Source organism: Neofelis nebulosa, chromosome 5, assembly GCF_028018385.1.
Source record: "Neofelis nebulosa isolate mNeoNeb1 chromosome 5, mNeoNeb1.pri, whole genome shotgun sequence".
Lineage (NCBI taxonomy): Eukaryota > Metazoa > Chordata > Mammalia > Carnivora > Felidae > Neofelis > Neofelis nebulosa.
Window position 1 is genome coordinate 111,447,803 of NC_080786.1, and position 27,599 is coordinate 111,475,401.

At 39.4% G+C, this 27,599-nt stretch overlaps 1 protein-coding gene across 2 annotated transcripts; it reads right to left on the minus strand.

The window, feature by feature from the left end:
- Positions 1-26,703, minus strand: LOC131512637 (cell cycle control protein 50C-like). Of its 2 annotated transcripts, none has more exons than XM_058731625.1 (8): positions 26,404-26,703; positions 24,610-24,808; positions 20,671-20,781; positions 12,631-12,732; positions 11,561-11,648; positions 11,027-11,167; positions 3,218-3,427; positions 1-462 (listed from the first exon to the last, which is right to left on the minus strand). In XM_058731625.1, the coding sequence occupies exons 2-8, from the start codon at positions 24,799-24,801 to the stop codon at positions 272-274; spliced, it is 1,035 nt and encodes a 344-aa protein (XP_058587608.1). In that variant the 5' UTR covers positions 24,802-24,808; positions 26,404-26,703; the 3' UTR covers positions 1-271. The 2 variants fall into 2 exon arrangements, with proteins under 2 accessions (XP_058587608.1, XP_058587607.1); XM_058731624.1 differs by having other exon boundaries at positions 26,380-26,702.
- Positions 26,704-27,599: the final 896 nt, after the last annotated feature.

A 27,599-nucleotide genomic window follows, 5' to 3' on the forward strand; every position in this document is an offset into this window, starting at 1 on the left:
TGACTTATCTTTCCCATTCCAAGGACATTTTACTATACACATAATTATGCTGTTCCATCCTTCCTCCTCCACCGCTTTCTCCCCTTCTTCTTCCTCTTCTTCACCCTGAAACTCTCAGTATTTTTCTTTCTGGGATTGCACTTGGTTGGTCAATCCAGTTTCCCTTGATGAAACATCCCAGTCATTTCAAGCCTTGTCAGAAATCATTGGCTCTGTTAGTTGCTTCATTGTCCATTTCTGTGTTTTCTTGTTTTCTTTTTAAAACTTGACTTTACCGCTCGATGAAGAGCATTCTCTTTTCTTTCAGCATCAAGTGGATTGCCATCATGGAAAAGGCAGCCAACCATGTCACAGCTCCTGTCACTGTGTAGGCGAGACCTAAGAAAAGGCTACTGCCTCCACTCCATGTCAGGGTGGACAGAACAACTGATTTTTCTCCTTTGAACCTGGTTACAGGAAAATCTAAAACAAGAAGACCTGTTAAGGACCTATTTCAACACTGTCAGCTCTACCACTGTATATCCTCAATATAGTACCAATATAGTATCCTCAATATCTGAACCACATAAATTTGTTGTTTTGTAGGTTAAAAGAATGGTTGAATATTCAATGTCATATTGTCTAATGTTTACCAAGCAGTGTGGTGTATCTTGCTGGAATGAAATTAAGTAAAAAGAAGCCTTCTCTCACCATAGCTCTAGTCTATAAAAGAACTTCTGACACAAATACATCAGAATGGCTTACGGACAACTAAATTATGAACAAATATATTTAATTTCCTTTGGCAGACCCAAGGAAATGAAAAGAATACAGATGGGTTTTACAGCAAGCCTAAATTTATGTTTATGAATCAGGAGACCCAACGTAGGCTAAAGTCCTTCATAGACTGTTTGAATTTCTACCTGAGGGAAAATTCTTCAAGACCAGTGAAGAAGCAAAAATAATGAGATAGACGGCAAAACATTTTTGGTGGGAAAGCTAAAGGTGGTGCATCCATTTGGGTTTTGAAAAAACAAACATCCCTCACTGCCGGGGAGGAAATATTTGAAGTGGGTTTGCTATCATTAGCATTTTAATGATGTCATTTTGATTATGCATGTGGCCTGAGGTTTTTAAACATCTGGTGCCTTTTGTAAACCAAACTAATAAACAAATAAAGGCTTCTCATAGCAACGGCACAGGACAGAAGCATTTCCCAGCAAAGCTCTTAAAAGGCCTCGAATCACTTGGCAACATGCGATTTAAAGGCACAAGGAAATTAACCAGTTTCCTAACAAGGAAACAAGTTCTCTCTCTTTCTTTTCCATCAGAATTCTTCACTGTCACAGGTCCTTGAGTGCCACCTTGACCCACCTGCCTGTTTTCTTTCCTCAGTTCCATTAAGATCATTTCCTTGCACAAAGGACATCTTTTTCCCCTTAGGAGTGGTAGGTGTTTGCTGCAGCTTACATATAGCTGTTCTCCTTGCATAGCAGCCAGGCCGTGAGGCAGGCTGGGTACCGCTCACATCAGGGCTCAGCATGGTGAGCACAAGTATAGGACTGAAACTCAGGATCTAGGTTCTGCTTGCTAGATTTACACTTGAGAGTCATCAGCATTAAAATATGACTCTGAGCGAAGTCACCTGAGGAGAGCTTGTCTCCAGAGGAGAAACAGAGTGTCTCCTTTGTTTGGAACCCATGCTTCTCCTCAACTTGAAACTCCTTATCATGCTTTGTGAGGACATGATTGTTTTTTTTCTTCCTGTTTTGTGATTGCTACTGTAACTGGTAAGGCAGCCATAGACAAAGTTGGTGGCACCGGAAGATCTAATTTGAGAGACCACTGTCAAGCAACTTTCAATCTCAAATTTTTTTTTGGGGGGTTGCTAAAATCCTATTAAAAAGGTAATAGTCTTTGGCTTACTCTTCGATGTGTATGGATAATGCTGCATAAGAGAAATCAGTTTGTGGCTTTCATTTTCATTTTGGGAGACATGAAAATGAACAAACTGAAGGCAAACTGTACTCCTCATCAGTGAACAAAAAGGAGGCAACAGGGCTGAGAAGTAGAGACTGTGTCACGTCGGTAGGGGCGTCTTTGACTGAGGAAGGTCCCCCTCCCCTGTCAGGATGGAGATATCCACAGTCCAGGATAGAAGAGAAGATGGAGCTGGGAACTGGAGCACATGCAGTCACTTCACTTATTCTCAAGTATTTCTCATTCAAGCTCCCTGAGAGGTATAGAAACTAAGGAGGGAGACAGCTTTGTGTTAAGATCCTCTGGCCTGCCACGGGCCCCAAGACCCAAGAACAATCCCTAGTCAGTAGCCCTGAGATGCTACTGGAAGTGCTGATGCTTATTTGGGCTGATGTCCCAAAGTTTTTACAAGCCTTGGAAAGTTTCAGCTTCAAGGAGAATTAGGAAGAAACTTTAAAGTCTGATGATGACAGTGAGTATAAATTGCTTATAAATGTATATATTTTTTAAAAAACAGTGTTTGGTGTCATTTTGAAATTAAGTCTTCTTGTTTTTAGATCAAGAGTTACATTTGTATTTTTGAACTAAGTAAAAAATTCAGAATCTCATATGAAAGCATGTATCTCCTAACTTGGACCTTATGTCTGTAACCAAGGCACTGACCCCTACTAGCTGGCTTTGTGCCAAAGGAGGGAAGAATAGCGTCTTCAGAGCACAGCTTACAGCACACATCGCATGGGTTGGATGAACCCGACCTGCTTCTTGAGTCCGGGGCTCCCTTGGTCTATAGTTTTGCCTAGAATAAAAGGCTCTACAGTCTCAGTTTTCATTATTTTTAGCTCATTTTCTACATTTACTTCTTATCAAATTGCTCTCTCTTCATTACTATGGTCCTCCAAACTCATCCCATCTTACATAGCAGTCTTCTCCTCTCTGTTAAAGATCTCAAGGCTCCGTGGTACTTAATCTTTCTTGGAGGATAGACATATCCCTCCTTACTTACCCATATCTACTTACCTGATACTGCTTTACTGTTATTCCTAAAAAACCTATTGTACACATTTGATTACATAAGGTGTAGAAAAACAGCTATATGGTGGCAAGTGACAGTATTACCTATGAGAGAACTATATATTTCTTCTTCATATAGATAGATTGTAGAATAGAAAAGTAAAAAATGAAATAATTCAACAACTAGTGCCCAGATGGACACTGATTTTCCTTCATCCCCAGGAGCAAAAGTGGTATAAAAGGATACTGTAGGTAATGTTGAAACTGTAGTTACCAGCAGGCAAGCCTTCAATAAAATACTGTACTCGATTGAGTCGACGGTATAGTTTTTTGAAAGTGGGAAAGGCAGCTGTCCGCATCCACACAATGAAGTCATCATTGAGGAAGCCATTGTTTTCTGTATCCTCTAAATCCAGTTCATAGACAGGTTTAGACCAGTATGGGGGCTTTGCGGTTCCTGTGGGAAGAAAATAATGGACATTGTTGAAAGAAATCATCTATACCCATTCAGTTTTCCTTAGAATGTAGAGAATGAAAAATATTTTGCATTCTTAAGAGAAATAAAAATTAAGACTTTAAAAAAAGTGTGTGTGTGTGTGTGAGCATGTGTGTGAGCTCTCTGAATACATAACCACTAAAAATAATGGATTAAAAAGACTCTAGAGAAATGTAGGGGAAATAATGATGATTTGTCCTAGGGTTAAAAAAGAACAGAGTATCAAATTATATGTATATTATGTGTTCAACTACATTAAATGCATATAAAGCACTGAGAAAAAACAGGTAGAGAAAATTATAATAGTGGTTGTATTCAGTGATATCATCATAGGTTCTGTATTTTCTTTAACTTCATTAGTAATTTAAAGAGAGAAAATTAAAACAAGATATGATCATTTCACCTAACTTGGTTAATTGGTAAGGAGAAAAAGAGTGACAACCCTTGATGATGCAATGGAAATGGGAACTCTTGAACAGAGCAGAGAAATGTGTGGATTAATAACACCTCTGGCAATCTAGGAACGTGCATCAAAAAGTTTGATAAGGGTGCCTGGGTGGCTCAGTTGGTTAAGTGTCTGACTCTTGATTTTGGTTCAGATCATGATCTCACAGTCTGTGGGTTCGAGCCCTGCATCGGGCTCTGCGCTGACAGTGCAGAGCCTACTTGGGATTCTCTCTCTCCCTCTCTCTTTGCCCCTACCCCTGTCTCTCTCTTGCTCTCTCTCTCTCAAAATAAATAAACTTTTTTAAAAAAAAGGTTTAATTATATTTTGGTCTAGAAATTCTACTTCTAGAAATGTAATCTAAGGAAATTATCATGTCTGTGCATGAAGATCGTGTTAAACAGAGATTCTCTGCAATAGTGTGCCTAAGAGCTGAAGGCTGGAAGTGAGGAGGAACTGGTAGATGGGAGGAGGTGAAGAGCAAAGGTACTGCAAGTCTCTTCTAAATCCAGGAGGCCTAGTCGGTTTGGGTGCTGTGGGAATGTTGGAAGCACAGGAGGGAGGGCCAGTGCCAGGAAATGAGTCTGTTGAGTTTAGTCTCATTCTCATACTTCCCACTTTAGGGCCCATGGTGGGCATGTCTGCCTCTCCCACTCTACAGCAGACTCTTGAGTACAATGTCTTCCTCATCTTTTTTCTGCTGTCATTTAGTCTAGTGCCTGGCACATAGTAGGTATTCAATATATGCTCAATAAAGGAATGAGTGGTTCTAATTAAAGCTGACAGAAGTTGATCCTAAAAACTATATTGAATTTTAAAGAATGAGTTAATAATGGAAAATTGTTTAATGAACTTTTTAGTTCCAGACAATTGGTCCTAGTATTTGTAGAATACAAAATGAAAAAGGGAAAACCACTCTTTCTCAACTCTGACAATTAACTAAACTATTTTCTCTTAAAAGAAACCCAGTCGTGTTTTCTAAGCGTGGGGTGTGGTGTTGGTAAAAGTGAGTGCTGTGTTTGGTTGGATTAATCTGTTGAAGTATGTTTGTATTCTTTTTTTTTTTAATTTTTTTTTCAACGTTTTTTATTTATTTTTGGGACAGAGAGAGACAGAGCATGAACGGTGGAGGGGCAGAGAGAGAGGGAGACACAGAATCGGAAACAGGCTCCAGGCTCCAAGCCATCAGCCCAGAGCCTGACGCAGGGCTCGAACTCACAGACCGCGAGATCGTGACCTGGCTGAAGTCGGACGCTTAACCGACTGCGCTACCCAGGCGCCCCGAAGTATGTTTGTATTCTTAAACACTTCCTCAGGAAATAATCCTTTGCTGGAGAAACTTCCTCTGCAAATTTTGTGGAGCTCACCTATTTTGACCCTTCCCAAAACTTCAATCACTGTTGCCAGAAGAATTTTGATAAAAATTGAAATTGCCTTTGGTACCCATACTGTGGATCTCACCCTCTGTCTACTTTAGCCAGAGACATGCCCTAAGACAATGTGTCCTATGGGCATATTGACACCCAAGTCACCCAAGGAGCTTGTTAAAAATGTAGGTTCAAGCATGCCTTCTCCTACCAACCCCCACTCCCACTCCATCCCACTACTGACGAGTATAAGAAGTGTGGTTTAAGAGGCACCACTTTTCTTCATTTTCCAAGTTGGGTCATTTACTTTTATCCATTCATTCAACAATAAGCTTTTCTTGATTGCTCACTATGTATGAAGGAACAGGGATATAAAACTTCCTAATTTCCTCAGGGAATTCACAGACTTGAAGTGGGGATGACAAGTATTCAAATAGATAATTACAAGATAACGTGGTAACTCTTACAGTAAAGGTAAGAACAAAGTATAGCAGGAGATGAAAGCCAAGGCCCCTTTGTGTTATAGGCCTGTGGTTATGTGGGAAGACAAAACTATAGAATGCTGCCAAGTTCCTTTCAAACAGTAGGAAGTCAGTCAGAGATAAAGTGACCATACATGCCCGTTTGTCTAAAGTAGTTCCAGCTGATGTCTGTTGTCTGTTATCCCAACTGACTTAGCATTTACCCCAAACAAATAATATGTTTATAACTCCACCCCTCCACCTTCCAGGTCTTAACGGGTAGTGTGTGAAATACCAATGTGCAGTGAATGGAGTACTTACTTTAATGTGTAATTAGTGAAAGATAACCAGAGACCCTTTCAATCAAAACACAACATATTCCTGTGACCTCTGCCAGCTGTTTGACACTCCAACTGATTAGGTCATAACCTCACTCTTGGCCTGTGAGATGCATGAAGATGCCAGTCTATAAGCCAGTGGGATCAGTGGGAAACATGGGAAATTATAGGTTACATTATACATACATGATATATGTGGGAAATAGATGCTGAACGGTCTTGCTGAGAGTCATCTGAACTCCCTTGCGACTGTGGTTTTATTATTTATTATATGGTGCAAATATGTAACTATTTTATTGTTTGGTACCAGTTTTTATTTGCTAGTAAGTCCCTGTAGCTGTGAAGAGTTAAAAAGGGAACACATATGTTTAATATAAGATTAAGTACAGTTTCTTGAGAAAGTTGATGAATGTGAAACTTGCAGTGTTAGTTGACATTTACCCCACAACAGGGGAGTCATTGTGATGTCAGTGACTGAGTGAAAATTAAAAGACATAAATCTGCTGAAGAACATCAGAATCTACTTTAGAAGTTTGTGGCTATTTTTAAAAGAGTGTATCCAAAGACAATGCTTTACCTCAGATAGCTACAGAAGGTCTATTTATATCTAATAATGTGAGCACGACCTTGACTTGTCATTTAGATCAAGTGAGCTTCCTTCTCCTTTTATTTAGAGGGTTTGTTGTTGTTGTTGTTGTTGTTACCAAAAAAGAAAAAAAAAAGCTTTCATGTTTTGCCTCCATTAGCAAAAAAAACCACTTTGTAAACAGTTAAATGAGGCAAGTTTTACATTAGTGTCTTCAGATGTTTCAAATAGAAACATCAGACAAGTTAATTATAATGCTGGTCTGATTTTTTGGGTTTGATTTTTCATGGAATCAAAGCAAGGCTTTTAGATATTCAATCTTGAAAGATAAAGCCACTAATATTATAATAAATTTATTCTAAATTCAGTTAAAAAATTCAAACAGCAAGTGTAAATTTTTGGCTTTGTAGTGATAACATAAATACAAATGTGGTGGAGCACAATATCAGAATAAAGATAATGTTCTTAAAAAATTGAGAAATTTACACAACAATGTTCTTAAATTGGTTGTAGTACATACATAATTTATAATTATATCCAAACAAGCTACACTATTTTACCAATCAAAAGAAGAGCTGTAGTTGTGCAAATTTAAATATTTTTGAAACTGAACTGCAAAATTTTTACAGTAATAGGGATGCTAAATTAAGGAAATACATCAGCATGGTATGTGGCCTGTCTTTGTTATATATCATCAACCAGAAATTTAGAAATGTTTGAGCCTTTGAAGAACTATTTTATATACCAAAAGATGTGTCCTACAATGATCTCAAATTTTTTGGTAAATAAGCCCTCTAACTTTTGGTTGAATTTAATTCAAAAGAGTTGAAAAATTTTAAACAAAGTATCCAAAATATGGAATATCAAAAAACTTCAGTTTTTGATTTAATGAATTATAGTTATTGAAAGCCAAGCTTACAAACAAGAAGATATTAAAATTTACCCCCCAAAAAGCAGGAAATTATTGAACATATTACATAATAAGAGTTCAAAATGTGTACAAATTTAAATTTTAAATTCTATGATTGTGGGGCACCTGGGTGGCTCAGTTGGTTAAGTGTCTAACTTGGGTTCAGATCATGATCTCACAGCCCGTGGGTTTGAGCCGTTGTCAGGCTCTGTCCTGACAGCTCAGAACCTGGAGCCTACTTCAGATTCTGTGTCTCCATCTTTCTGTGCCCCTCCCCGACTCACGTTCTGTCTCTCTCTTTCTCAAAAATAAATAAACATTTAAAAACAAATTCTATAATTCTGTTCTGGATATTTCAATTCATGTAAAAACTCTTTTGATGGAGCTCCTATTTTATTTATTTATTAATTATTTTGTTTATTTCATTTCATTGTCTTTTCTTTTTTTTTAAAGTAGGCTTCGTGCCCAGTGCAAAACCCAACACAGAACATGAACTCATGACCCTGAGATCAAGAGTCAGACGCTTAACTGACTGAGCCACCCAGGCACCCTGGAACTCTTATTTTTAACTGAATAAAAAATGTTTTTCGGGGCGCCTGGGTGGCGCAGTCGGTTAAGCGTCCGACTTCAGCCAGGTCACGATCTCGCGGTCCGTGAGTTCGAGCCCCGCATCAGGCTCTGGGCTGATGGCTCGGAGCCTGGAGCCTGTTTCCGATTCTGTGTCTCCCTCTCTCTCTGCCCCTCCCCCGTTCATGCCCTGTCTCTCTCTGTCCCAAAAATAAATAAAAAACGTTGAAAAAAAATTTAAAAAAAAAAAAAAAATGTTTTTCTCTTCCAGAATTAAATGATATCAAGAAAGTTTAATATTGTATAGCATCTGGAGGAGGGGTCAAAAATGGCAGAACAGCATGGTAATTTTTTTTTTGCATCTCTTATCCCTGAAATGCAGCCTGATCAACACTAAATCATCTCACACACCTAGAAAACTGATTTCAGGATTAACACAACAATCTGCACAACCCGAACCACAGAATTCAGCAGGTACATGGTGCAGAGAGGTGAACTGGGGGAGAGAGAAGCTGTGGAGGGCAGGGAACTGTATTTGCTTGTGGAGAGAGGACAGAGATGGGGGAAGAGTACTGGAAAATCAGCCCCCCCACCCCAAAAAAAAGCAGCTGGAGAGAAAGTGGAAAAGTGGAATCAGTCACAGGGATGGAACAAAAAAAAAGGGAGAAGGGAGAAAGGAGAGGGTTTAAGTTCCATTAAGACTCTATAAACAGGGGAAGTGCAGAGTCTGAAACTCTGCAGCTTGATACCTGGAAGTGCTCTGGTGGGAAGGGCAAATCCCCAGGAGCAGAAAGCGAGGTCACACGGGAGAGGTGGTTCCCCTGCTGGGAGGACATTTGGTAGAGGCTGTGTGGCCTCCCCACAGGCAAAGGCCCCAGCGGACCCTGGAGAACAGCCACATTGGCTGGTGCTGGAACAAGGACATTAAGGGGAAGCCTGGTGCCAGATGTGTGTTGTGATTTTCCATAAACCCTGAAACACTGCTGCTACAAGATCACGTGAACTGTTTTTGGAGTAGACTGGCACCCAGCTGCAGTCTCTGGGCATCAGCAGCAGCAGTCTCCCAAACAATCCTGGGGGTGGGTCGGCACCCAGCCATTGCTCAACAAGACCCTCCTCCAGAAGGTCTGAGCAGGTCAGAGCTACAGTCCCTCAGAAGTCAGGGGTTGGGAAACACAGCCCCATCTGAGTCAGGTGCCGCCTGGCAACCTGACTGCTTGGTCACAGACAATGTAAAAGCGGGTAGTGGACAGAAGCCCAAGACAAAGGAAGGGTGCTTGATTGCCAGTCACAGAGAGCACAGAGTTCTGATACTAGAGACTGGGTAGCTGGGTGACACCATTTTCAGCCCTTCTGCACATGGACATACACACCTACATACGCCACAACAATCCACCCCAGAAAGCTAAGCAGCACCATCTAGTGGAGAACAGACCTTTACACTAAACCCTGCCTAACTGGGCCAACAGTGCTCTTGACAAACACGTCTCTCCCCCTGCTTAGTTTATAGACTACAAAGTGCTTCATAGCTTCACTTCTATGGGAAACCAGATGTAATTTCAATGGTACTTCATTCTATTCGCTGGACCTTTTATTCAATTTTTTTTCTTTTCTTATTCTTGAATACAGAAAAAGAAAAAATCTATTTTTATTTTCTATTTTTATTAAAAAGATTTTTCTTTAACTTTTTCTACTATATTTTTTACATTTTTAAAATTTTAAAAATTCTATTTGACTTTCATCATTTTATTTTATCCTATTCAAAGCATTTTCCTTTTTTACCTCTTTTTTCCTTTTCTAATTTTTTCCTTTTATTCTCTAATCTGTCAAGCTTTTTGGGGTAGTATTGACATTTTAACAATATTTATTCTTCCAATCCATGAGTATGAACTGTTTTTCCATTTCTTCATGTCTTCTTCAATTTCTTTCATAAACTTTCTATAGTTTTCAGTGCACTGATCATTTACCTTTCTGATTAGGTTTATTCCTAGGTACCTTATGGTTTTTGGTGCAAAAATATTTCAATAAAATGTTTTTAAAATAATAGAACAGATTCATTAGAAAAATAAAGAGGCATGTGGGTTCCCTGGGTGGCTCAGTTGGTTAAGCATCTGACTTCAGCTTAGGTCATGATCTCACAGTTCATGAGTTTGAGCCCCACATCAGGCTCTGCGCTCATAGCTCAGAGCCTGGAGCCTGCTTTAGATTCTGTGTTTCCCTCTCTCTCTGCCCCTCCCCTGCTTGTGCTCCCTCTTTCTCTCTCAAAAATAAATAAATGTTAAAAAAACTATAAGAAAAAATAAAAATACAGAGGCATGTAATGAAGACAGATATGGCCAAGAAACTGATTAAAGTATGTGACTATCCGGAATAATTATTCTGCTTATGTTATTTTTAATATTCTAATAATAAAGTAGTTTTTTTAGGTTGTTTTAATATACACAGATATGTCATTTTAAGTTTTGAAAGAATTGCATTTTAAAATAGTTTGTATAGAATAATTTTACAGGCCCACCAATAAGGTAATGTCAATTTATTGATAAATAAATACAAATTTCAAACAAACATATGACTTGACTTATTCTAGTGCCCCTTTTTACTCTCAAAAGTGCACCAGGTTGGACAATAAATTACATGGTGACCCTAATTACAGATGAAGCAACACGTTTTTTAAAACATTGCCTTTTTCCAAATGATAAACTGAAAGAACCAGGGCACCAATCATTTTATGTTTCTGATAGGTATGTGATGGAGGTGCCTGCAGGTAGGCAAACAGCAAAACAGAGGTCAACAAAAAGTAAAGAAGGAGGTATCATAAACATTTCCCCATATATAAAAATCAATGTTTCTGTAAAGAGGTAAAAACATTTAACATATGTATCTTACCTGTAAATGCACTAGAAAGATTAATGGCAGTTGGATTCCGAAACTTGACATACTTATCTGTCCACCATGTAATTCCGCTCCTTAGCATTGGGACTTCCATATGTACAGATGAATTAAGGTTGTAGGAAAGAATGATGGTATCTGTAAGGAAATTAAAAATTGTCAGAGATATAAGCAAGCATTTTTGCCCCACTTCAAAGTACAAAACCAGACACAGATGAAAAATAAACTAGGGTTTCAGTAGACTCTCAACATGCCTACATGCAATAGGTGTTGGAATTATAAGACTATTCTTTTTCTTGCCAAAGCCTCAAATATTGGAAAATACTGTCAAGCTCCATTTAGCTCATGTTCCCTAACTACTTCAAATCTCTGGTAAGGGAGAACTTATTTGCAAATGAAATACCATAAGTCAATGGATAATGCATACAAAAATTTTTCTTGAACTGCCAGTTGCAGAGTTGATCTTCTGGACATTTAGGTTATTACACGCTTATGAAAAGGCACACCATGGAGACAGGAAAAGTCACCTACCATTGAATATGCTGTTGGCAATAGCACCACAAGGAGCGATGGGGGTCCCATTGTGGGACTTGCTAAATGGAGCACAGTTTCCAACATCCTGGATGCAAGATGATACAGTAAAGAGAAATGCTTTGGTAAACTCTCTTAGAATGTTAAAAGTGACAACACTGGCAATGTAAATCAACCCACAGTAATTTATTCACACATAACAAGATTATGGACTACTACCAACTTTTCCCAGACTTCTGGCTCACTTAGACTCAGAAATTTTTGTGTTTTGGAGACGTGTGTGTGTGTGTGTGTGTGTGTAGTTTTTTCCCCCTTATTAACAATATGTAACATACCAATATATCTGCAGAAAGGAACTTAACTTGCTGGCTGTGCTAAATATCACACTGAGCTACACTGAAATACATTTTTAAACCCCTTTTTTGACAAAATGTAACTCATATTCTGAAACTACACAAATGGTGAGTTTATATAACTAGATGACTTATCACAGGGAATCCATACAGCTAACTACCAGAATGTATCTAAAAAGAGTGGTTGCTAAAAAATCATTTGATTATCACTTGCATATAATAATCTCAGTATGGAAAAGGTTTCCTTCTAGCTTTTTTTGCTAGTGTGGTGAGTATCATTTATCAAGAATAAAATTTTGTGTTCTAGGTGAGAAAGGGTATTTAATTAAACCAAAGTCTTTTAATCAATCAAGTAGGGCTGAATTTCCTTAAACTGGTCTGGAGTGAAGGTCCCAGTTATTGGAAGAACAATGGTAGGTATACAGGGAACTGGATTGAGACCAACCACTCAGAGTTACTACCAAAATGGTTGGTGCAGGAAAGTATAACCATTTAATTGGACAAGATACACATTACTGTTTTGAAGAGAGAAACCATGCCTCTCAATAGCAATTATACTGAAAACCCAGCTCCTTCAATTTATGCAAGAATGAAATGAGCATTCCTGCCTTGTAAAACTTTACGTTTTTAGTTTATTTTCCAAACTCTCTTTTAGACTGAAAGATCCACCTGGTTTTTAAAAAAAGGAGTATTATACCAAATTAAATAAAGTCTTACCTTTAAATCTGTACCCACCAGTTGGCTATTACTTCTGGATAGAATATATCGATAAAGATTCTGATAGAAGCCATATAACTTGTAGTACAAATAAACATTGCCCTGTAAAGGAGAAAAGCAAGAAGAGGAGAGTTAGAATAACTAACTAGAATATTAATAAACACAGACAGGATTTCTGTAATAAAAAGTACCACAGAAAAAAATTGATGGGAACTGAAAATTTCTTTCTTAAAATTTTTTTCAAATTTTATTTTAGAGAAAGAGAGCAAGCGAGCACAAGTGGAGCAGGGACAGAGGGAGAGAGAATCTTAAGTAGGCCCCATTTTCAGCCCTGAGCCCCACGCAGGGCTTGATCCCACAACCCTGGGATTATGAGCTGAGCTGAATTCATGAGTGTGATGCTTAATGGACTGAGCTACCCAGGTGCCCTGGGAACTCTAAGTTTCTTTATATCAAACAGAAACCCAAGATATCATTTTAAAAAATCAGTGATGGAAAATCCTCATTTACACAGAATTATTAAAATAACCAAGTAATTTATTTGAGATGATTTTGTAAGGGCTACTGTGTTTCTGCCATGAAAAGATTTTAAAACCAGGCTTTTGTATTCTCAATATATAAAATTGATGTAACAAATATTGTTGTTTCCTAGCAAGAGTAGGAAAAATGCTTTGCCTAGGAGTTGTGGTAGGCATCAAAGCCAATGATTTCAAAGCAAATCCTTGAACATATTTGAAGCTGGAACCACCAAGCATATTTGGGTGCATGTGAAAGGCATGAGATTAGCCCTGTGTGGTCTGTCTGGCTCTAGGGGTTTTGTCTTTGTATCCCTAGGATCTAACACAGTACCTGGCACACAGCACTTGCTCAAGAAATGGTGAACCATTCATTATGGACAAAAAAGGGGAATAGAATAACTCATGGTTCTGAAAGAAAGGTGATTTTCACCTTAGTGATAAGTCACCTTGTTGCCATGAGAGATGGTCCTTTTCATGTATGCTGTCCTATGAGGCTGCCTCATCACAGGCTACCAGCATGCTTATCTTTATAGTGACATACCCAAATTCTCCAGCAGACTTGATACAGATTTTACTAACAGCGTATATGATGAAAATGGAAATGACCAATGTGGCTATTTATAATTAATATACTACCTACCTCCAAAATAATGAAGGCCTGCATCCAAAAATATGAAGGCCTTTATTAAGTGCTCTCCATATGTTAGATGCTATATTCAGTGCTAGAAATACAAATGTATTCCTTTACAATCTCCTGAGTCAATTGATTCTCTTATACTATGGAAAAATGGCATTTTGGAAAGGCTTCTGGTCTCACCCCAAGGACACTTAAGTGGGTGAGTATGGAAAATGTGAGCTGGTACTCAGGGCAGGCTGGAAATAAGGGTCATGGTAACTGTGGCCAGTTACAGAAAACAACAAAGGCTGAAGAGCTCAGTCACTTGTAAGAGAAAAGTGTCTGGAACACCAAGAAAGGGGAGACTCTGAGTCACGACAGAGAGGTAGGCTGCAATACCATAAACAGAGAGCGTGTAAGGCGAGCGAGCCAGGCATAGCAGAATGACTGATCACCTTTCCTCACCCAACAAGCGAACCTCTATTGTTGACCCATAACTATAGAAAATATGAAACCCACAGAGTGGAATTTACCATACATTTTCTTGGAAGCTAAAAAGAGAATTCCACTTACCCAAAGTTATATGTTCATATAAAGGACAAAATAAACAGGCAAAGAACACTCACCACACCAGGGACAGAGTGTTTCAATAACCTTTTTTCAATGATTCTTTGTCCAAGATTTAACTTAACAAAGCCTCCCAGATCATCATCTTTTTTATTGGTCCTAGAGGCATAAGGTACTTTATGGTGTTGCTTCTCTTTAAATTCAGTGGCACTTTGTGTAGGATTCCTAGTTTAAGGCAGTCTTCTGTGAATTTACTGACTAGCATGTGTAATGTGTGCTAACTGGTGAACCGAAGGCCCTGTTGTTGCCCTAACTGGTTTGGTTGGATTTTTATGAGAATGTCTTTGCCTGAAAGGAATGGTTAGCAGCTGGTAACATTTATTTGACTTAAAGGTTTCAAAGGACACAGACAGATGGAAACTAAAGCCCTTTAAGAATTTATCTTTTTGAATTTTTTCTTCAAAAATTTAAGTACTCTGAGACACCAGGAAGGAATCAACCCTGCTGACACCTTGATTTCAGACTTTTGACTTCCAGAACTGTGAGAGAATGGTTTTCCGTTGTTTTAAGCAACCCTCCTGCCCTGCCAGTTAAGCAACACTAATCTTTTTTTTTTTTTTCAATTGAAGTATAGTTGATACCCAATGTTATATGAGCTTCAGGTGTACAACATAGTGATTTGACAAGTCTACACATTATGCTATACTTACAATTGTAGCTATCATCTGTTACCATACAATGCTGTAACAACACCATTGACTATATTCCCTATGATACACCTTTTTCCCTGTGACTTATTCATTATATAAATGGAAGCCTGTATCTCTCATTCCCCTTCACCTATTTTGGCCATGCCCCTACTTCTCCTTCTGTCCACCACCAGCTGGTTCTGTGTTTATGAGTCTGTTTCTGCTTTTTAAGCAACACTTTAAAAAAAAAAGTTTATTTATTTTGGGAGAGACAGAGAGACAGAGACAGAGAGAGAGGGAATGAGTGGGGAGGGGCAGAAAGAGAGGGAAAGAGAGAATCCCAAGCAGGATCTGTGCTGTCAGCATGGAGCCTGACATGGGGCTCCATCCCACGAACCATGAGATCATGACCTGAGCCAAAAACCAAGAGTCAGACACTCAGCTAACTGAGCCACTCAGGTGCCCCATAAACAATACTTTTACTTTGGGGGGAGCAGCATGGTGAGTTGAGGAAGGCAAGAGAGGGCATAGCTGTAGAGAACTAGGATTCCGATCTATAAAAACACATATGTAAAACTTCCCTCACTGACTGCAAATATCACTTAACCCAAGTAAAACTCAGTAATTTCCTTACAGTTTATATATGACTTACTTAAAAAATTGATTAGGGGTGCCTGGGTGGCTCAGTTTGTTAAGTGTTCAACTCTTGATTTTGGCTCAGCTCATGATCTCAGGTTTGTGGGATCGAGCCCCCAGTCAGGCTCTATGCTGGCAGCGCACAGCCTGCTTGGGATTCTCTCTCTCCCTCTCTGTCTGCCCCTTCCTTGCTTGCATGTGCACTTTCTCTCAAATAATAAATATATAAACTTAAAAAAGTTGATTAACACTAGCCATAATCAATATAGATGTATTCAGAATATTACTAATGCCAACATGCTTTCATTTGGGATCATAGGGGAAATAAGAAAGGGTCACATAAAACCAAAGCTTCCTAGGACATAAAGCCATACAACTTAGGACTTTATATTTCCTGCATTCATTTAGTCTTTCAACAAACATTTTCTGAGCATCTACCACATAAAATAGACTGTGCTGAGTACTGTGGAGGAAGCAAAGATTCATATGTTCATTCAATAAACATTAACTGAGCACCTATAGTGTGCCAGGTAACTTATAGGTGCTTGGGACACAACAGTGAGAAATGGACAATAAACAATACTATATCATAAACTATTAATTTATATGGCAAGTTAGAAGGTGATAAGTACTAATGGAAAAAATTAAAATTACAGCAAGTTAACAAAGATCAGGAGTATTACAGGGGTGAGTTGAGTAGATATGTTGCAGTGTGAAATAGGATGGCCAGTATAGACCTTACTGGGGAGAGGGTTGAGTCAAGACCATGAGCCAGTGGGGTGCCTCCACTGCAGGGATTTTTTGAACGAAGGAATAACATATGTCTTAGGATTTAAATTCTCACTCTGGCTGCTATATTGAAACATGAATATAAGCAAGGAGACCTATTAGGAGGCTATTTCAGAAATCCAAGTAAGAGGTGGAATGGCATGGAGCTAGGTGGTAGCACAAGAGGTGGGAGAAGTGGACAGATCCTGAATATATTTTGAAGGTAGAGCCAACAGGATGGATTGGGTGTGAAATATCAGAGAATAAAGGGAGTCACAAATCACTCCTAGGCTTTTGGCCTGAGCACCAGAAGAATGGAGCTATTTTCAACTGAGATTGAGAAGTCTTTGGATGGGTTAGGGGTTTTTGTTTTTGCTTTTTTTTTGGGGGGGGGAAGAGGGGTGCAGTGGATAAGGGGAGAAGTGGAAACCAGGAATTCAGTTTTAGAAATGTTGACTTCAGATATCGATTAGACATCCACATGGTGACATTAGGAAGGCAGCTGGAAATACAATTGTGGATTTGGAAGAGATATTTGGGATAGAGATATAAAATGGTGTTGGCAATAGATGGCATCTAAAGTCTGGAGATAGATGACATTTCCAAAAAAGTGAATGCAGTTAGAGAGGAGAAGACTGAAGACTTGGACTAAAGCCCTGTGGATCTCAACATAAAGAGTTTGGGGAAAAGGAAGAACAGCAAAGGAACCAAAGAAGGGCAACCAGAGGGCTAGAAGGAAAACCAAGACAGTATGGGATCCTGAATGCCAAGAGAATAAAGTATGTCAAGGATGAGGGGGTGGTCACCTGTGTCCAATGAGTGACAAGGTACTAAGGACTGACTGCTGGATTTATCAACATAGAAAGTCATCAGTTTCCTCACAATTTCACTGAGTGTTAGGGGTAAAAACCTAATTGGACTGGGTTTAAGAGAGAATGAGTAGAGAGGAATTAGAAGTAGCCAAGATAGACAACTCTTTTGAGGAGTTTTTCTGCTAACGGGAAGAAAGAAATGGGACAATAGCTGGTAGGGAAATTGGGAGAACAGAAGAGTAGTTTGTTTATCTGAAGAGAAGTGAAATAATATGTTTTGTATGCTGGGGATGATTGAGGACAAAGAAAAGCTGGCGATATATCAGAGGACAGAACTGCTGAATTAAGTCCTTATAGAGGCAAGAAAAATGGCCTCTATGCACAAGTGGAGGTAAGACTTCAAGACTGGAACAGGGATAGTATATCTACGGTAACAGGAGGGAAGGTTGAGCGTGTGGTGCAGATACTTGCAAGTGGGTAGTTGTGTCGTGACATGCAGAGCACGATCCTTTAAGTGGGGGAAATGCGTCCACAGGATATCACACAAGTGATTATAGGTTCATCAGAAGAATGAAAGCAGTGCTCCCAGGAAACGAATGTGGGTAAACTGTTTCTGGAGACATGAGTGAAAAGGAGGCTCAAGGAATGCTTATGAATGTTAGGCATCTAAAACAAGTGGCAGTGAGTGGGGAGATTTTCCAGGCAAATTAACAGCAGAAACATAGAGTTCTATCAGGCAAAAGCAAGTTGGCCAGTTGGCAGAAGTACAAGGTCTCCTTCCTCCTTTACCTTTTTATGAAAAGGTAGCTGGGCCTCAGGTGGTTAAAGAGCAACCTGAAACAGTGCTTTTTGGGGGGGCAGGGAGGACAGTGAACTGATTTTACGTAGTTTAAAGTAGGGAAAACCAAAGGCTGGGAGTGCAGTTAGGTATCTCTGATAAGGGACCAGGAGGTCTGAGCTGAGGCAACGCCTAAATAATGGAGGGGACAGAGTGGTTGGAGAGATGGATTGAAGAAAAGTGCCTACACATCAGAGGCTTAGATGAAAAAGGAGCAGGCAGGGTAAAGTCACAGAGGAAAGTTTAGAGCTTTGGTGATGAGATCTTTACCAGAAAGGGAAGTGATGAGGGTTTTTCAGGAGAGGATGGTGAGTCTGGTTTGGGACCAGCTGAGTTTGAGGTGGAAGCAGGGCCTTGCGGTGGGTAGCTAAAGGGGAATGCTCAGTGGGAAGCTCAAGAGAAGACCTGCCTATACTTAGATGCTTCCATGCAGAATCATCTATGAAGAGGAGGGAGAAGGATCAACCAGGTCAGGGAGGAGGACGCCATTGGTGAAGGGATGTGGAGTCCAGAGCACAGGACAGGACCTTTGAGGAGTTCAAGGGAATATAGTTTTTTCATTTCTTGAGTACCAGGTAAGATAAAAGATGCCTCTGGGATCTGCTAATACAGGGACAGTAATTGAGGGATGACCCCAGCTGTCATGCTCTGAAATCATCCTGTGTTTGCACCAAGGCCATGATGTCCCTGGCTGCTCCCAATAGCTGAGCACAGTGGAGATACTGAGGCAGACTTCTTTAGGGACTCTCTTTTGGCCTTGCTGAAACTTTCTAAAGAGTACACTGCAGTCTAATACATTTCTCCCTCACTTCCTTCCTCCTTTCCCTCCTTCTCTTTCTCCTCTCCTGTGCCGTTTCCCCTCCTTCCTTCTCCCCTTCCCTTTTCTTCACAGGGGTCAGAGTTGTGTTGTGCTCTGACAGCTGTCTCAGTCTCTTCTGGCTCTCTCCCCATTTTCCCTCACAGGCAGTCCCTCCAATAAATCTCTTGCATGTCTAATCCTGTCTTGGCATCTGCTTCTTGGAGGACCCAGACTAACACAAGACTTTAATCAGACCAAGAGCAGGAACTTCTCTTAATATTTCTTTGGCACTTCTCAGTGCCTGACAGTGAGCGAGGCCAAGAGTTGCCTTAGGGATTAGAAAATTGTATATGTAGATGGGAATGCAAGCTGGTGCAGCCACTCTGGAAAACAGTATGGAGGTTCCTCAAAAAACTAAAAATAGAACTACCCTACAACCCAGCAATGTCACTACTAGTCATTTATCCAAGGGATACAGGTGTGCTGTTTCGAAGGGACACATGCACCCCCATGTTCATAGCAGCACTATCAACAATAGCCAAAGTATGGAAAGAGCCCAAATATCCACCGATGGATGAATGTATAAAGAAGACGTAGTATATATATACAATGGAGTATTATTTGGCAATCAAAAAAAATGAAATCTTGCCATTTGCAACTACGTGGATGTAACTGGAGGGTATTATGCTAAGTGAAATTAGTCAGTCAGAGAAAGACAATAATCATATGACTTACATCATAAGAGGACTTTAAGAGACCAAACTCATGAACATAAGGGAAGGGAAACAAAAATAATATAAAAACACGGAGGGGGACAAAACTGAAGAGACTCATAAATATGGAGAACAAACTGAGGGTTAATGGAGGGGTTGTGGGAGGGGGGATGGGCTAAATGGGTAAGGGGCACTAAGGAATCTACTCTTGAAATCATTGTTGCACTATATGCTAACTAATTTGGATTTAAATTAAAAAAAGGAAAAAAAAAAGATCAGTGGAGGGGTAAACTTTAAAAGATAGTAATTTTTACGGGAAAAATTTTGAAATCATTTTGAATTCCTCAACTTCCTGTAATTAAAGACTAGTAAAAATTGGATCCAAATCTTAGGAGCTTAATCTTCCTAAGGAGAGTCTCTCTCCTTCTTGAACTTGTCTTCTGCACCATCGTAGTAGTTATAAAACATATTTCTGGGAAAACATTACTCCTTGTATACATGTAACTGTTTGCATCTTTGTACCTACCTTTCAGATAGGGCAGTAAAGTGATGTGCCTTTGTGCAAAAAAAAAAAAAAAAAAGAAAAAAAAGAAAATTGTATATGTAGAATTTCTTAGGGGTGGGGTGGGGGCAGGGGGGAAGGAAGGAGAGTCCCAGCAGGTGTGTGACCTCTCACCCCTCACACTAACTCACTGTGTGACCTTGGCCAAGTCATTTAGCCTCTCAGCCCTAATTTTCTCACTATAAAATGAGTGGTTAGACTCAAAGATCTCTATAGTCCCCTCTTGTGTTGACATTTGGAATAAAGTCTGTCTCATTGATGTTAAGAATTATGTTAGAAAGTTGGACAGGTAAAGAGTCTAGAAACTTAGACAAAGGAGAAGAATAGCATTCCAAAGGAAAAAAGTAGGGGAAGAGTTGTGCATGAACTCAACACTTTATAAGATCCCTCACCCCCACCCTGTTTTATTTTTTGTGTTTTCAGATTTGGAAAGCACTTGGTGGAAATCATGAACTTACTGCCAAGTGTGAAATAGGAGTAGATCTGTGTACAGCCAGTTGAAGGCTCTTGAATTTCACTTACCTGCATTGTCTCTGAAAGGTAAAAGGGAATAGAGCAGGTGCATTCTTTGTCAAAATTAATAGCATCTTCTCGCAGTTCTGCACAATTTGCACATATTTTTGTGTATTTAATCTATCAGACAGGGAAAATAACAATTATTAATTAAAAAGTTACATGAATACATTTCTTAAAAATCAAGTCCTGAGTCCACCACCTAAGCCTTCAAGCTCTCTGGGTCAAGGGCATGGATGCTGGGACATGACTGAAAAACAACCTACAGTAGGGGACAAAAGTGTTTCTGCAGATGCTTGGGAAGAGTGGGCCCTCTCACAGTCTTTCACTTTGGGATCTGGCAGCATTTTGCCACTGACCTGGATGGAATTCAGTGTTTCTACTGCATATTTACGTAACCAGTTGTGATAAAGGCTCATGTCTTGATCATAAAGAGGTGTCATTAGGAAAATATTCGTCAATGACTCACAAGAACTGGGCCTACAGCTTGAGGCTAATCAGCTTTATGGGGAAGTCACTTCACTGTGTTTCCATTCTATTGTATGGAAAATATTTATACTAATGAATTTTTCTACATGACATCTAGAGGAAGTTATTAAAAAGGACCAAAAACAGAAAAAGAAACGCTTCCAAAATGTAGGGTTATTTATATACGTGGAATAATTCTGCTTTAAATGTTATCACATTCTGTTTTTTAAAAGTCAAATTCTGTGAAAAATGGTATAGTGGACTCTTTAAAAAAGGGCGGTGTGTTTCAAATGAACAAATCCTATGAGCTCTGGCTGAGAGCCTCAGTTATGTAAAGATACAGCTGGAAGAAGCCTAAGGAAGGGAGGCTCACAGAGAGGCCACTGAGGCTGTGCATTTCCCTTCTGTTTCTTCCTCACTGTGCTGAAGAATAATTGGAAGATTATGGGAATGGGGAAGAGCAAGCAAGCAAGGGTGTGGCCTTCTCCTTGGTAAACTGCCAATGGGATTTAAGATTCTTTGGGAGGGAAGACCAACAAGAAAGACTGGATTTTTTAATCCTTGCAAACCACTGGAGTTTTGAAGCCAAAACTAAATTAAAAATTAGCCAAAAGGCTACTTAATTGTACCTAGATGCTTATATTTACTTAAATCTTTAATTAATTATTAAATCATTCCTTAAATACACAGGAAGGCTTGAGCTATTATTTTGGAAAATATTGATGCCCTTTCTGTTTGTGAAACTGCATTCTGATTTTTAAAAAGCTTTAAAGAATAGGGCTCTCTCAGAACTGACAGCACACTAAACTGTGACTGAGGAAACTGGGGTTCAGTTCAGCCAATCTCTGACCTTGAGTTAAATACTTAACCTCCAGGGCCCACACTTTGTTCATTAGCATTATTTTATCTATCAATTAATCTGTGACCCTGTTGTAGTAGTATACATTTTGCTCCCTGCATTCTTGAGCCCTATTAATGCAGAATTAGAAAAAAATGATGATCTTTGAGTAGATGATATCTAAGATGCTTTCTAGCTCTAAAAACTTTATGAGGTAGCCAAACCAAGGAAGCAGCCTAAATGTCCATCACAACTGATGAATGGATAAAGAAGATGTGGTATACATACAATATAGCCATAAAAGAGAATGAAATCTTGCCATTTGCTACAATGTGGATGGAGCTAGGGAGCATAATGCTAATAAGAGAAATAAGTCAGAGAAAGACAAAAACTATATGATTTCACTTATATGTGGAATTTAAGAAACAAATGAGCAGAGGAATAAGAGAGAGAGAAACAAACCAAGAAACAGACTCTTAACGATAGAGAACAATCTGATGGTTACCGGAGGGTAAGTCGGGGGCGGGGGGAGAGTGAAATAGGTGATTAAAGAATACACTTATCATGATGAAAAAAATAATAAGATAAATAAAAAAAATTATGAGGAAAACATATCTCTGACCTACTGTCTCAAATGGCCTTATAAATCTATAACTCTAAAATGACAGCAAAGACCACAGTCTGCTCCTTATATAATTTTGGAGAGGCAGGAATGATCATTCTTGCTTAAAGTGAATTGGAAAAAGGTCACTTCCTTGTTGTCGCACAGGGCTAAGTGAGAAGAGGAAAGCCACTCAGAACTCTTCCACTGGGTCTGTACTTGATCACATTGGCCTGGGATATGTACTCCATCTTATCACCCAATATAATGAAATACATCCATGTGCAAAAGAGGATCTCACTGTCACAGCAGTTTCTGGTTTTCTTGTATAAAGAAAAAAAATGTTAGAAATAGTCCTATCTGAAGTGATTTTAAAAAAAGTCAATTGGAAAATCTCCTTAACATGATAAAAATAATTCTGTTGAAAGTTGTTTGCGGAATGGCTTTAGTGAACGATGGGGTGAGGTTCCCTTCACATGCATAGGGTGACAGCATTTAGCAATAGTGGCCTCTTAATGGAGGCTGCACTTCATAGTGGGTTGGGGTGGATAATCAGAAAGGAAGAAAGGAGGATATGGGAAAAGCAGAAGAATCAGAAAGGGGCTGGTGAAGAAGAAAATAGAAAAGTAAGTAGGATGAGCTGTTTGTGGAAATAAGTATCATCAACCTTGTAAGCCAGTTACTTTGCCTTCCACAAGGCAAGTATAATTTTCTCCTGCCATTTTGCATCTGCCCCTGGTGAGGCCTGGTGGTTTACATCTTACACCAGAGAACTCAAAAGGACTTAATGGTATTTAGTTCCTGGGGAGATACATTGCTGGGAGCAGAAAATAGAAGTGGAAAGGCATTAGAACAGTGTGGTTTGGAAGGAAGACTGGGGCCTGAAACGGTGTTTTCCTCTTTGAAGTCCTCACCATTTGCCCTAATCCATTCCTTCAAGAGTTTGTTCCTATTATGTACTGACAGTGTGCAAGGAAGTGGCTGTGGAAGTGTTGAACAAGGCAACCATGGCTGAGCTCTCTGTTCTTCACACACACTACCTTACCTGCTTTACCATTAGCTCGAGGGCAGGTATCAACTTACTTATCTTTACTCATTTGCAAACCCAGCAGAACTCTTAGCACCTTCGGACACTCATAAATGTTAAGTCAATGTTGACAGACTTGGCCTTCATACTTTTGTTGTTAGCCATTATCAGGAGAGGGAATAGATCAGCTTTCCAAGGCTGCCTTCAGAGTGGAGGTCATAGTCTGGAGATGTCTGGTAATCTGCTCAAAGCTGATCTGAATGAAACATTTACTTACTTTGTTAGACTGAACTGAATGTGGGCATGGCTGATCTAACCGACCAACTCTTATGTCCCCTTCTCAGACCAGCTTCTCAGATTCTCATCCTCCAACAGTTTGTTAATCACATTGACAAAGGCTTGCCATGGGGTGGGAAGTGGTGTGCCCTTAGTTTCAATTTTTCTCAATCTTGAGTAGAATTTGGTTAATTTTTCTAGGTATCCTTAAGAGGCCAGAAAGATTTGGGTTCTTGCCTTTCCTAAATTAATGATCTCAGAGGGAGTTCACTTGCAAAGGGAAAGACACAATGCTTGAAAGCGGGACAAAATTGAAGACTTCTATCTCTGTCTCTTCATTTTTTTATCAGTGTGACTCATGGGCATCTGGCAGTCATGTGGCCCTGCCTCTCCTTCTCCTACCTCTATGAATCCTTGGTCAGCACTCTGCCAGCTGAAAAAGCTTCTGCTTTGCCAGGTGCCTGTAAACAAATGGCTGAGATGACCAATGTGAGAGTGACTGTCCTCAAGAAGGAGTAGGAATGAATAAAGCCAACATACAGAGGCTGCCATCATCTGCACCAGCTGAGAAAGGGATGTTCCAGTGTCCTCTATTTCCAGTCTCATCTATTGAGGGGCTCTGTTCTCATACTGACTGCTCACTCATTTATAGTTCTAAAGCTGAAAATTCTTAGAACCTGCCTTAAAAATGTAATGCTCTAAAAATGTAATGCCTTAAAATTGTAAGACAGGACACACCTCTATTTCCTTGATACTCTTTGCAGACAATATAAGGATGATGCCCACACCAAGGCAGAATGCTCCTGTGGCAAAAAAGCCAGAGAGGACTCCAGTGGCTGAGAGCTGTAACCGGTAGGCGGGCAATTGCTGCTGCTTCAAGGCAGTGTTGTCTGGCAGTTTGGATTGGCAGATCTGGGATGTCTTTTTCATTTTGGTCCTGCAGGTGATGGGGTTGTACTTTTGAGACATTTATAACATTGCTACTCATAGTAATACTGCATAATGATAATACTAAGTTAACAATTATATGAACCTTCCTCTGTAGTTGCCGTCTTTCTTCTTCCAAGAATTATTCAACTGAACCTGACATTCAGCAGGAACACAGCTCTCTTCAATCAGCCATTGCTAGGTATATTTTACTTTAGGCTCAAAACAAAAACAAAAACAAAACAATCCACCCCCTCCCCCCCAACAACTTGTGCTAAATGCCATGCCTAAAAGGAATAGTCCCCAGCAGGGGACTAAACCAACATCTGGTGACCTTGGGAAGCAGTTATAACAGGCTATTTCTGGTATGTGGTGACTAATTCAGGGCAAGCCCTTCCTGAGAGGGGGAAAATGGATTTATCTTTAAGAACTTGCCTAAAGTCTTGGAGATTAATACAAAAAATAATAGGGCTATCAGGTTTTTTACAAACATGGCTGCCTCTCACATAAATATAAACTAAGTTGGAAAAATGTTCTCAAATTACAGCTAGCTTTGCTATTTGTGATAATGACGAAGAGGGAAGAAAACAGGGATTGTGGAACACAGATGTCTAATCTCAATAACTGCCAATTTTTTCATCCATAAGAAAGACTCAGGTAGAAAACGTACATAAAAACATCTAAACTTCTCCCAAGCATGTGCTTTGGAGTAGCTCAAATGAGGCAAGAGAAAGGAAGAGGAACATAGATAATCGGTTAAATGTTCAATATTGCCATACAGTAGAATTGGTTTGGTTTGGGGTTTTTCTCATTTATCAGAAATCTCCTAACATCATTTTTATTAGGCTGTTAATAATTACTTCCTCTTCTTTAAGATGTATTTAAGATACAGAATTAGAATTAAAAAAAATGAGTTTCTAATCTTCCTTTTTAAATTAGCATTAGGCAGAGAAGCCATGCTGGACTATTTTTATATTAAAGAAGGTAACAACTTTGGCAGGTGTAGCTAGTTGAAAAGAATACAAAATAAATGCAAATGTTTACACGAGGCGTGTAAAAGTCAGAGTCAAAGCTTCCCACTTGCAAACTGGGAAAAGCATAATACCAGTGGGAACTTCTCAGCAAGTCACTTGAATCTGACTTGGAGACGGTGAAGAATATGGCTGCCAGTATCAGCCTTGTGTGAGAAGATGGCAGCAAACACTTAACTAATTCATATCTACCATTTATTTCACTAAGTAAACATGGTCAAGAACTTGGGATTAAAAGGCAGTAACAGCCTACAAGATTAGATTATATGTGCATGGTTGGTGTAGAAAATAATCAGGTCTGTCTGCCATCTACGTACTTGGTCCAACATTGGGTGGGATTATACTACACAGATAACACCTAGCAAACAGGTCATCACAGTATCAAATCTGTAAGAACAGAATTTTTTAGACTTTTTATAAAATAACAAAACCAAACCAACCAAAACCCCAAACCAAAAAACCTTTACATTAGTATATAGTCAGTGCTCTCCAGAGAAACAGAATTAATCAGAGGTATATAAAGAGATTTTGTTATAAGGAATTGGCTCACATGTTATGGAGGAGGCTGGCAAACCTGAACTCTGTAGAACTGATGTCTCAGGTTGAGTCTGAAGGCCAAAAGGTGGTGTAGAACCAGGTGCTGAGGTCCCAGTTTGAAGGCTATCCAGCAGGAATAGCTGATGTTTCAGTTGGAATCAGAATTCTCTCTTCTTGGAGGTGGGGGTGGTTTGGGGGGGTGTGTGGGAGGTGGACAGGTCTATTTAGGCTTTCAACTGACAGGTTGAGGCCCACCTATAGTAAGGAGGGCAACCTGCTTTACTCAAGCCCACTCATTTAAATGTTAATCTCTTCCAAAAACATCCTCACAGAAACACTCACAATAATATTTGATCAACTGTTTGGGCACCCTATGGCCCAGTCAAGTTGGCACATAACATTAACCATCACAGTAGTAAGTGAACACATATCTGGGACAATGTTCTTGAAATAGCCAGATCTTACCTTATGGGAACTTTTTTTAAAAAATTAATTTATTTAAATTCAAGTTAAGTAACATACAATGTAGTATTGGTTTCAGGAGTAGAACCCAGTGATTCATCTACAGGCACTTTTATATTTACATATTTTTCTTCTAAATAAACCTACTCCAAGCATACAAATATACTTCATATACTCTGCTTTTCAAATTTCTAGAACTGGGTTCCTTAACTTCAGTAACTTCCTTAACTGATTAGTATTTTGGGCCAGATATTTCTTTATTGTGGGGCTGTCCTGTAGGATGGTAGAATGTTGGGCAGTATCCTTGGCTTGTACCTGCTTAATGCCAGTCATAACCCCCCCACTATGTGCTAGAAGTTTCCCCCCAGTTGTGACATCCAAACATGTCTCCAGACAGTGCAAATGGCCCTGGGGGGGAAAAATGCCCTGGCTGAGACACACATTTCTAGATTGATATGGATATGACAATTTGTTAGCAGCTGTTATACTGTGGTATCATCAGACATTTCAGACAGTGATTTTTTTTAAGCCCTTGCTTTCAGTTCTCTTTAACTGCTATGCAGATAGCTTCCCCAGGCATTACAGACATTTTCTGTAAATCTGAAATTATTTTAAAATAAAAAGTTAAACAATAATTAAGACAATTGTAGTTACACTGTTGTCTCTCATACGTTTGCAAAGTGCCACAAAAACACTTCCAGCTCTTTCAACCACTACTGCGGCCACCCTTCACCTTGAGACCAGGTTTTAGTTTAGAAATCTGTTCCATGA